At 40.5% G+C, this 12,147-nt stretch overlaps 1 protein-coding gene across 3 annotated transcripts in view; it reads right to left on the bottom strand.

Annotated features, from left to right (window-relative positions):
* Positions 1–12,147, bottom strand: part of TTC38 (tetratricopeptide repeat domain 38) — a 40,723-nt gene that overhangs the window by 22,032 nt on the left and 6,544 nt on the right. For 2 of the 3 annotated variants that reach the window (XM_054631485.2, XM_077178254.1), the window contains exons 6-14: positions 11,422–11,497; positions 10,226–10,345; positions 8,039–8,098; positions 6,975–7,013; positions 6,144–6,225; positions 5,108–5,273; positions 2,974–3,133; positions 2,614–2,687; positions 251–2,089 (exon numbers count right to left, since the gene is read on the bottom strand). In XM_054631485.2, the coding sequence (XP_054487460.2) occupies positions 1,996–2,089; positions 2,614–2,687; positions 2,974–3,133; positions 5,108–5,273; positions 6,144–6,225; positions 6,975–7,013; positions 8,039–8,098; positions 10,226–10,345; positions 11,422–11,497 (871 nt within the window). In that variant the 3' untranslated portion in view covers positions 251–1,995. Of the gene's footprint in view, positions 1–19; positions 145–250; positions 2,090–2,613; positions 2,688–2,973; positions 3,134–5,107; positions 5,274–6,143; positions 6,226–6,974; positions 7,014–8,038; positions 8,099–10,225; positions 10,346–11,421; positions 11,498–12,147 lie in introns of those variants that run through there. The other variant, XR_013182282.1, reaches the window with a different exon arrangement.

Genomic DNA, 12,147 nt, shown 5'->3' with positions numbered 1-12,147 from the left:
GAAACAGTGGTTCACCTACCTCATGGCACCTCAGCCTCTTCTAACTGGCACCAAGGAAAACCTCTAGGAGCCTGTGTCACGCTTGGGCTGTGAGCTGTGCGAGCACAGATGCTGCTGCTCTCTGCTGCTGCATGCTTCTGTCCACTGTGATGGAAACAAAGTGGGTGCACACTGCTACACATCTATGAAATTAGGCTGAATAACACATTTAAAAGCTTCACACATGGAAAGAAGTCATGTACTGGCAAGCTTAACAAAGATCATCTTTGAATTTATTAAGGCAAAGCAGACAAAATTCTCAGTCATGTTCTATTGAAAGTAGAGCTGTCATTGATTACATTGATCACACCCTGCATAGCCAGGCTTTTCTCAGGCTTTTGTTCCCTATACAATTTGTTACATTCCTCGAGTAAAAAGTTACCTGTCTAAAGTCATTGCCTGAAGTGCACTTATTAAAAATAATAGTAAAAATCCAGTGTAACGTGTCCCAGGTGAGTCATCCCCACCATGGCTGAGCAGACAAGCTGTCTGCTGAAGAACAGCATGCTCATCCATCAGAACACCTGAAGGCAAGGAATGCAATCCCTTACATGGTTTTATTATTCTTCCTTTAAAAATAAGCTATTTCTGCATCATGGTAGGATTGGGTAAAGCAAAATGTCAGCAAAGCACTTCTACCTCTTGTTCCACGATGCAGGAACTCCAAGGGCAGTGCAGGGCCAGCTATGGAAGTGCTTTGTTAGGTCAAAAGGAAACTGTAGGACAAGGCTGCTGTGGGACATGGGGAAAAGCCTGAGCTAGATAGGAAGGAGGGGCAGCCTGTGAGGCCAGGAGAGCTGTGGAAACAAAGCCAGAGCTTGGGCAGAGCAGAGTGTGGGACTTCTATTCCAGAAGAGGAGGCATGAGTTCAATTTTGGTCAGAAATACCATCTTCCCTGTCATTAGGGATTTCTGGAATACTTTTGCAAGACAGTGTGTTAGCTCTGGGATGCTGCAGGAATCCAGAGGCACCAGAGCTCCCTCAAGGCCTGTGGCTCACATTGTGCCTGACTTGCAGCACTGAAGTTTATCCCATCACACATGCTGGGACCAAGCTGTGCCTGTCCCCCTGAGCCCTCCTTCCCATGGCAGAAGCTCCCTCCTGGCCTTCACCTCTAGTTTAAACCCCACTTTGCCAATGTGCAGAGCCTCTCTGGAGTGAGATGGTGGTAAGGCCAGACTATCCAAAAGCTCAGGGAAGCACAAAGACCTAGTCCAACAACCCTTCAGAAATGGTACTGTTCAGCTGAAATCCAGGCTCTTCCCTTTTTCTCAAAGATTTAAAAGTGCTGAGGGAGCACCCATGTCAGAGTAGTCATTATTCTTGTCTGGTTTCATTTACCCAGTAATGCCAGAAAGCTCTGATGTGCTATACTGGGGGGAAAAATTTAACATTTTATGAGAGGGAGTTTAAAAATGTACACCTGGAAAGAGATCCTGAATGCAGACAGATCTGTGACTCCTGCCTGAATGGGCTGGAAGCTCAATATGGAATTCAGTTCATGCCTGTATTTGCTCTGGCCCTGCATCTTCCTATCAGCTTTATTTAAAAGCTCCCTTTGAATTACCTGAGCAGCTAAAATTCACATGTAGGCCAAGTAACAAACTTGGCCAAAGAAGGACTGAAATCCAGGCACTGTTACTGCATTGTGCATAATCAGAGTCAGAGGGAATGTTCAGGAAAACATACCAGGGCAGCAGTGCCTTTGGGATGCTTCAGAAAGTTTTGTCAGCTAGTTTTGCTTGCATTATCACAAGTTTTCTTCTTTCCTTGTGGAATCATCTAAAGCACAACCTCCAGAAATGCAACAGCTCTGTCTTTTTTTTAAAGAAATAATTCTCAGATCTTTTTAACCTTGAGTACCTCCTTAAATTCCTTCACAGCACCCCTGCACTCCCTGCACCCAGGCTTTGTGGAAAGCTCCTGGCTCTTCCAGCTGAAGCTGGAGGAAAACCCTATGCCATGGAGTGCACAGCTGCTGCCTTCCTGATCAGTCGCTCGGTCATTGGTGACTTGGGTCTCAGCAGATCACGTTCATGCAGGAGACACCTGTGAAAGGAGAGGCAGGAGGGTGAGCAGTGGGTGATAAACATGGACTGTTCTGCCAGACAGGCTGTGCTCCGTGCTGAGGGGCAAGCCCACATGGCAGAGCACACCTCTGAGCCCCCAGCAAAGCAGATGTCAGCAGTGGCACTGACTGGAGTTGCAGCAGTTCACAGAAGCTTAGCAGTCCATAACACACGTGGTCAACAGGCTATAGTTGAAGACAGAACCATTTGAAAATCCGGAACCATTTGAAAATCAACTGCCCTTGAACATACACAGATCATCCATCCAGGCTGAAAGAGTGGACCTTTGGAATTGGAAGCTGTTGTACTTTCTATCCTGGTTAAGTGTTGCTACATTTAACACAAATGCTTGCATATAATTTTAGCCTTAAATTTATTGGTTTGAATATATTCATTACTTCTGACTTGAATATATTCTTACTTCTATACTTAGAGTATATTCATTACTCCTTACTTTTAGCAACAGTGTTACTTCTACAAGTATTTATCAGGGGAAATACTCACCTTGCAAGGTTTCGTTTGGCCTTTGATTTAGAATTTAAAGCAGCATGAATCAACAACAGGCTGAAAACATCTCTCTGGAAAAAAAAGTCAGCAAAATACAAACTAATAAGTAATTTTTAATGTATTGCTGGTTACAATGTCTTGGTTACCAAACTATTAAATTCACAGGAAGGAAACAAATCAACATTAAAAATAAATAGCTAACCCTGCTAGTAAGTGTTTGCAAACAGGATTCAGTGACAAGCAGAGTTCAGCTTTTCATTGTCTAACACTGAATGCTGTTGATGAGGTAAGTGCTTCATGGTGGCTACTGAGAGGGGATTGAGTCACATCAAAAAGTCTTTTCTGGATCTCCTTTACCTGAGCATCACTGCCTCCCACTTGGACTAGTTCATAACGGATTGGGTAGAGCAGGTCGACAGCTTTGTCACAATTCCCATTTTCAAACTCCATGAAAGCCTGGCACAGTGGCAGCCCCAAACGAGGAGCCAGGGAAAGCTGGTGGTTTTCACGAGGTGCTCTGTAGAATGAAAAAGTGGTTAACTTCCATAAGCCAAAGCATAAATAGCCATATTCCAATGTTAGTCTGCCCCTGCCTGCAGACAGGTTTTTATTTTTTTTTTTCTGTACAAAGCCTGATGTTTCAGGTACTTGACTTAGGTCGTATCTTTCAGTGTAGTTATGCTACTTTCACCTTTTTGTTACTCATCCAGCAATCAGTTTTTATCCTCCTGAATATACCCACAAAAGGCACAAGCCCAACCCCTCCTAGCTCTGCAATGAACAGTTTGGGCTAGGAGAGTAAGAAAACTGCAGTTTCTCTTGTGCTGACCCCACCAGAACATCCTACTGCTAGTCCTTTGTCTGGCCACATGTGGCCACCAGTCCTTGCACACAGCTCCCAGTCATGACCTTGCAAGCCAGCTCCTTCTCAAGTCAGCCTTACAAAACTTCCTTTTCTTTCCCTGGGCCAGCCTTCATTATCCAGTAGGCAACCCTGCCCTATGTGCTTATCATTCCTTAAACAAACTGTGGCATCCTAGAAAGATAAAAGTGCACAATAGATGTTCATTTGAAGCAGCTTGAGACAGCCAGTGATGAAAATGATGGAACAATTCCTCATTTCCACGCCTCGTCCAGCATTTCCACGGAAAGGAGCCTGTAACACCAACCACCAGAGAGCGCCATGGGACACCCGACAAATTCCCAGCAACTTTCCATGGCTAAGGCCAGGCAAAAATACTGGTGCAATGCCAGATGTTTGTTTGTGCCCAGGTTGTAAAACTGCTTTCTTAACACATACAAAACGCCTCTGGGGTATCATTTATATATTACATATTTGTGATAGACGTAAATTAATCCAATCATTAATATAGTCCCTTCAGCTCACAGCCTGCTTTCTCAAATAATGAAATGAAGCTTTATAATTTTCAAATTACAGCTAAAAATGTACACATGTATTGTATTATTAAGGCTGAAATTAAGTGAAAGGAAGCACTGGGCGAAAGAATAAATAACATATATGAACACATGTTCATTAAAGCCTCTGGTGGACAGTTTTCTATACTTTATATATCCTGACATATTTATATAAATAATAGAACAAATAACAATAGATATTTGCTGTTTTCTACTTTAGTTAAATGAGACAGGCTTGCTTTGAAAGTTATTTGTTTTGATAAGTATTCTTAAAAATTACAGTATTCCTCAAAACTACATATAGTCAGGAACAAATAGTGACAATTTCAGGTTCTCCTTCCTTCCTTCTTTTTCAAGGCAAAGGAAGCAACAGATGCTTAAACAGAGGAAAAAAGAGTGTAGTAGGGGGAAGAAATTGAATTTAAAGCATCTGTATATCAACCCCTAAAAACAATAAACAAGGCAATTCACAGTCATTTAATACCTAAGGGAACACAAAACCTTCACCATTTGGATGTAGTACTTAAATATTCAACCTTTTCAAATAACTTAATTTGAAAGTGAAATATTCTAGATTATTACTTTAGTAGTACTTGAAGCCTTATTTCCTGCAGGAGGACTTAACAACACATCAAAGAGTAGCCATTAGAATATCACTACCAACTAATGTTCTGTTATTAACCTTTTAAACTAGAGCAGAAAACATCCACCACAGCCAGCTGACATAACCTGTAGAATGTTCTTATTAATACACTTTACTCCTTGTCTGTAACACAGCAGTGTGACCTCACTAAAGGAACAGACAGCAACTGCTCAGGTGGTGTCCATGACCTCAAACACAAAAGATTTCTGCTCAACAACATGAGGAACCTCTCTAGACATTAACTCAATAAATAGACAATAGTTTGGATCTCCTAGCTGGATGTTGCCCTGCTTAAACCAGATGTGTCCCAGTGACATGCTAAGGCAGGGAGCAGCGTGTTGAAGCTTCAGCAAGCCAGAGACATCACTGCATCACTGCCCTGAAGTTCAGAGGGCTGTCCACTGAACCCAGTGCAGGAATTCCATTGCTTACCTGGCAAGTTCCTGCAGAGTTGTTAAAAGCTCCTCAGTAGCTTTGTGGTCTTTGGCTCCAAGGAAAGACATCAAGTAGTGCACATCATTGAACAGAAGAATGTGATCCTTGGTGTGCTTCTTTGCAACCCCAAGCAGATCATTCCACCTGTTCCCAAGCTTTACACCTAAGAGTAAAAAACACTTCTCTCAATAACATTGCCACATGAGAAGGTACAACTTTGCAATTACTGTCAGCCACTCAGCATAAAATGCATTCCCACTGAACTCAACATTTCCTGATGGAGCAAAATGTATGCAGCAATAATGCTCAGCTGCAGCCTGCCTTATGTGGGCCAAGAGTTTCTTGACTGTCAGGAGTTTAAAGGCATTATTTTAGCCTGCACTGTGTGAGCTTCTGGCTTTGTTATGAGATTGCTCATAATGTTTTGGAGGTGCTGTTCATCATGAGCCATCTGTAGGAATCACAGACAGAGTGAGAAGATGGATTTAATAAAAACCCCAATACATCATTAGTGTTTTAGCAGAACAGTGTGAAATACTGTCTGCCCATCATGTCCCCTGCCATGAACCCTGGTGTATAAACACTGACTTAAAAGGGGAAATGCCACTGACTTAGGGGAGTACAAAAGCCAGAGGATGATACACCCATACTATTTCAATCAGGATCAAAACAGAAAAAAAAGGATGTGACTGGAAATTTACATCCAGAAAGTGCTATGGGTTTTTAGAGGTTTATGCACTTGTTTGCTCAGCCTCAGACTCCAGGAACAATAGAAGTGAAGCTGTCAGAGAAGAAGTATGTGACCTATGCTAGCTGGAGCTGACTGCTATGCCACACTGGCATAGAAAATTGAAACTTTTGGGAAGAATAAAGCTTATGGACATTAGGAACTTCAAAATGATGCTTTTCTCAAGTTTTTTCTGCCACACTGATCGAGCTTGCTTCAATTATATTGAAATACTTCCCCAACATGAATGGCAGGGGAAAGGAAAAAGAAAAAGTTATAAAACAGAATGGCCAGAGGATATCCTACCTTCCAGATGAAGCCTGTACAGCATTGAACAGTTATCAACTATATCCAGGATGCTTCCACTTGCCAGGCACACAGGAGCAATCTGTAATCACAAGGACTCATAGGCTGGCCAAGTGATGCACTAGTGAAATCTTCCTCAGATTATCAAACTTATTTTCACAGTACTAAATTAATTTTATCCTTCTATTAATTCAAAATTACTTGTTTTGTAATAGTTCTAATTGCATTTTTCTTGAATAAAGGAATTTGCAATGACAGAAATTTATATGATTTACATGTGTTTTCTCAGTAAATATAGGGAGTCACCACAGTATTTTATTTTTTCCAAAATTCTGCCACAAATATTACCTCACTGGATCAATGTTAGCAGATAGAAATCTGCCCAGCAGCTTTCCTAATGCTTGCAGTATTTTTACAATCCTTACAAAGATGTGCTACGTTATCTAAATTGATACTGCTTATTTACAAACGTTGTTTTGAAATTCAGTTTACTTTGTACCTCACATGCAAAACTAGATCTTTGTAGACGTCCTTTGACTAATTTACCTTTGAAAGGTATGAATAAGAAACATGGACAGAATGGAAATCAGTACCACTGCAGCTCTTTCAAGCACTCAAACTATGTAACACTCAATCCTTGGGGCATTTTCCCCAGAACTGCTGAGAAGTTGTTTCCCTAAAAGACTGTGGTAACAGATGTGAACAATATTTATACACAGATCATGCACTGTGATAGGTTTCAATGTCACACAGAAGGAAGAAAGCACACATCACCATCATCACATCATGATCTTGTATGATCTCAGTAAAGATAAAAAGGCCCCTACTCACATGCTTGTCATAAATTGTCAAAGCAGCTTCATATTCCCCCTGGAAAAGCAAAGGAGGACTGTGTGGTTAATGTGCAGACACAGCAACCAGAGACAAACACATTAACAGACATCATAACAGCTCTTCAGGACTGCCTGATCAAAACAAACAAAGCCAAAGAAACCTTGAGGTATTCAAAGCAGAAAAACCTGGATTTAATAGGCAAAATGATCAGTATGTTGAGGTTCCCACTAAGAATAAGTACCAATACTGGCACAAGTTGAGCAAGAAGGAGAAACATAGAAGTATTGCCTCTCATTCTAATGTTCCTTTCACAGCTATTTGCAAAAATCAGTGCATCCCATGGTGTATGCAAAGAGATGGGAAAAAGCAGCTTTAAGCAGCCTTCAAAAAAGTTATGTAGATAGGAAGTGACAAAATAAATAAACTATTGGACTCCTGTTGAGAATTATGTTCCTTCTGTGTTCCTCTGCCTTCTGGCCAAAGGATGCTGCCTTCTCAAGGATGCCACATTTATCTCCCTATTAAGCTGAGCCCCACAAGTGCTAAGCATTAAATCCAAGGAAATTCTGACAGGTTGGGTAAAATTTCAACCATTTTTAAAGGCTTTCAATAGTAAGAATTAGTTACAATAATTAATAGCATTGGCAACCCAATTTAGAGTTTATGGCCTCTTTTTTTATAGTCAGCAAATTTTTGGGCCAGAAAATGAGAACTGAATTTGCTAAGAATTTTGTTAATTTTTGTCTCAAAATTAGAGATCTACGTTCATCTTGGTATTAAATAACTGTGCTAAATGTAATTAGTAAGACTATTGGATCTTCAAACATGCAATAATCTCAAAGCAATATTTCAACATTCTCAGAAAGATGACCAATGCAATTAAAATTCTCAAAATAACAACAATAAAGGACCATGCCACTTTGTAAATATAGAATTGTGCTATTTTATAAAAACATCCCTTTAAATAGCTGACCCCCCCAAGGAAATGTTAGTTCTGCCTTTTAAAGAGCTTTAGATAACTTATCTAGACCATAAAGCACATGTATGAAAATATCTCATACCTTTTCAATGTAGTATAAAGCCCAGTGCCAGTAATTATGGCAAGCAAGCATATCACTGCTCTGGAGAGAAAAAAAAATTATTTACAAAATAACTCCCCTTTTCAAGTTATCTAGTCAGATTTCTGTTTCCTCCTTCAGCAAAACTGAGTACTTCAGGAGACACAAAAGAGACAAGAAATTTAAATCAGCTGCAAGGACACCTTCTCATTTGGTACATTTGTAGCTATTCAGGGCAACACCCCAAACCCAAGGTTCCCCCCACATCATTTTTCAGATAAGAGTTTCACTTGGATGCCTCAGAATTCATCTTTCTTCAGCAGCCTTTTTAAAAAAGAAATTTAATCCACATCTCTAAGAGTAAGATTTGTCTCATCTAAAATTTAGGCATCTTGTCTGTCTGAAGTAACCTGGCCAGATAGTGGAGAGAGGAGGATATGGAGGCTTTTGAGGGCCATTCATAGAACCTACCTCAGACAAAGAGGAATCACTTTTTAAACAAGTTTTACTACAGGCTACAGAAGCTGCAAGAGATGCCAAACACACTGGCAGCTCATCAGGTGAGATGAACTTTTGCTGAACTGCACCAATTTCACACTGTCCTTTCCAGCTGGCACCAGAACTTCCAATCCCCTTCCCCAGCCTGCACTTCAAGGCAATTGCAGCTCATTTTTGTGAATGCATCAAAAACAGACCAATGTAGTTCCAGAATCCTTTGGTGAAAATTAAAGTATCAGAAAGGTTCACCCCTCTCCTCCCACTCTCTCCTGGTTCTGTAGTTAAACTTAATGGTCTCACAAGTGGAAAAATCATCTTTATTGTCATACTGACAACTGTAACAACCACTTTCAGGAAGCACAAAGGTAAAAGTTCCCAATAAATGTCAGGGCTTCTAAGATAAACATTCTGGTAATCTTTTCTTGTTTAATATTAAATCACAAACCAAACCCAAGCAACAGAAGCAGTTATGTGCTTGGCATAAACACTGATAATATCAAGTTGAATATCACACTGCCATTCCAAATGTCATACAAACAAGATTACGGAATTACCTCACTAAATAAAGCAAAACTCTTTCCCTGCTGCTAAATTTGAGCTCTGAAAAAGATTAAACTGCTAGAGAGAAGTGGGCTTGCACTTGATTGTATTTGGATAAAAGAGTATGAATCACAGAGACATGCAACTATTTTAAGAACCAAGAGTTAAAAAAAAATGGATCCAGAAATCACTGACTGGGGTTTTTAAGGTATCACCCAAACTGTCAATCACAGTTTCATTAAAACTAACATATTAAAAGACAAAATGCTTTCTGGGAAGTGACAGGTGTGAACTTCAAGCAAGAGTTTTCTGTCTGCGCTTCCAAGCCCAGTATCTGAATGCTAAACTTAAAAAATCAAACAAGCATAAAAGCAGCCTTTCTAGTCTTACTACAGTACAGTCCTGCTCTTGGTGTGAGGTGGGACAGTCAGCTCAGATGACTCCAAAATAGACTCTTGTGGATTCTAGCAAAGGCAAACCTCACAGCTGTCAGCTCTGAATGTAACAAACTTAATCACTGGGTACATGCTATCAAACACAAAATAAAACTTGATTTACAGCAAAGGACCATGTAACAGACTAATTAACCTGTTCAATACTCTGAAAGATGGTATCAAACATGTTGGATATATAAGGTAACTGATACACTAAAAAGTAATTAGTACATTAGAATATATGTAAGAGCATAATTTCTCTTTTCTTTGTTCTTGAAATCCCCTCCCCATCCAGAAGCAAACAAGTATTTTAGTGTTTTGAAACAGCTGATTTGACTGTGCCATTTTCCATTTCACCTTAGGTCTCATGAGGAGATTTAGCCAGGTCCTTCAACTGACTATCTGGGCATACATCAGCCTAAGTCAAAAGCTTGTGAAAGAATCAGTGGTCACTTTACCTTCATAACCACACAATAGATCACAAATAGGGACAGTCATGTGCCTCATAACGTGCCACTTCTTCCTGCCTCTTGCTTAAAAGCTGCATGGAGAGTAGCAGCACCTCAAAGTAGGATTTCCTCTAATATGCAAAGTCTGCATTGATTGTAACAGGTCTGCAGATAGGAAGGAACTGCAGGCAGAAGACTCAAGAACTTGGCTACAGGAATTAAAGAAAACCTAAAAATAGCTTCTTCAGAGATGCCACAAAAACATTTACCTTCCAGTTCTTTTCTGTTTCCTTCATGAATTTTAAGCCTTTCTCCACCTCAGCTTTCATTTCATTTACATGAGCTATAGTATGGACAGACCATGCATCTGTCTGATTTATAGCCAAAGCCTGTGAGTGAAAAACAGGAAAACACGATGAGCCTTACAAACTTGCAAATGCAGACATTTATCACTGCTTATCTAGGAACAAGAGACTACTTTTTACTTGCTGCATGTTAAGTACATCTTTGTACCACTCCAACTAACCACAGCCCAGAAGTCTGATTTGGACAGAAAAGGAAGAGAATGTTTCTTGGCTGACTTCACTTCCCAACTTCTGCTGCAGGGAGATGAACACCTGCATAACACTTTAAAACACAGGCTTTGATGATGACTGTGAAATGACACCTATTTCACAGACATGCATCAATGAAAGAACTGCAGGCACAGGCACAATATATTCCATCATATAGTGCCTTGCAGATAACTATTTCTTTTCCAAAAAATGGCCAGCTATGAGTATTCAGCCAATTCCTCTTCCTTGGCCCACAGCTCCCATTAGGCTTTTGGCATGTTAGTAAAGGCTAAGTTTTAGGGTTTAGTCTCTATTTTCACTTTCAGCAATTTGATGTAACAGAAGTTTTGCCAAGAACACCCATTAGAGATTAATTGTGTCTGAGACTCCTGGAGGACAGGGATAATCCTGAGGACTGGAGAAAGTCAAGTGTAATTACTATCTTCATAGAAAGGAAACAGGCTGGCTGATCCTGATCCCCAGGAACATTGTTACAGCTAATCGTTCAATAATCCAGGAACAAGCATCTAGGGGACAAAAAGGGAGCAGGAAGCCAAACAGGACTGATTGTTGAGAGCAGACTATGTCAAAACAATCCAACATTCTTTAATAGGAGCAAACAGCCAATTATACATGTGGGAAGCAGCAGGTGGGCTGATACATGGATTTTATAGGGGTGTTCTGACCCCATCTGACAGGGCATGCTCATGAGCAAGTGAGGGGAATGTAGTCCAGTGAAACTGCCTTGGTGGGGCAGAGATGTGAAAAGAGTTATCAACAAGTCTCACAAAGATCTGTGAGCATTTCCATGATGAGCTGTATCTCTTTGCTGCTTTGACTAACAACTGGCAGGAACCAACACCCTGTCTGAGAATTCTCAAGCCTCTCAGCACCAACAGCAGGCAGTTTACCTCATGGGCAACCTCCTCAGCACGGTCAAAAAGGTTTGTTTCCACAAGTCCAAAAGAGTAGTAGCCCTTCACATAGCTAACAGAAGGGGGAAAAAGAACACATCATCCATTTATAACAAGGCTTAGTCCACTGAAAACACATATTAGAAAGAGCATTTAACTCAAAAAGTCCTTGCAGAGCAATTTACAACAAGGTTCAAGCTCACAGGATACAGAACTACCAAGCTAATTCTCAGAGGAAATGAGTGACCCTGAGACACCAGTATGGCAAACAGTGACAACATGCACATCAGAAGGGACATTTCCATCTCTGGATGAGATGGAATCACCAGCTACACAGAACCAGCTGCTGATCTCCAAAACAGCTGGAAGATGCAGAATTAAAAGACTAGAAGTGAGACACTGCTATCACCAAAGCTATCTGAGCATCTCAAAGGCAATCTTCTACATTTTCCCCAGTGCCCACAAAACCACAGGAGGGTACTTTTACATGAAGTGGCCCTTTAAAACTGGTTGTAAATCATCCCCATTAAGCCATAAAAATAAAAAAATAGGGATGTTATGTGCACCTGATTTATTTAGTGGATCAAGATGAATAGTATTTTTTTGGAAGAAATGAAGAAATTTTGCCACTGCCCTGGGTGAGGACATGATTTTATCCTATGTGTTACACACCAAGTGCTATATTTGTTAGTAGTGAGACACAGCTCACTTAAGAAAAATCCC

The sequence above is a fragment of the Agelaius phoeniceus genome, chromosome 5 (genome assembly GCF_051311805.1).
Source record: "Agelaius phoeniceus isolate bAgePho1 chromosome 5, bAgePho1.hap1, whole genome shotgun sequence".
Classification (NCBI taxonomy): domain Eukaryota; kingdom Metazoa; phylum Chordata; class Aves; order Passeriformes; family Icteridae; genus Agelaius; species Agelaius phoeniceus.
Note: the sequence above shows the minus strand (reverse complement) of the source record. Positions and strands in the feature narration are given on the sequence as shown.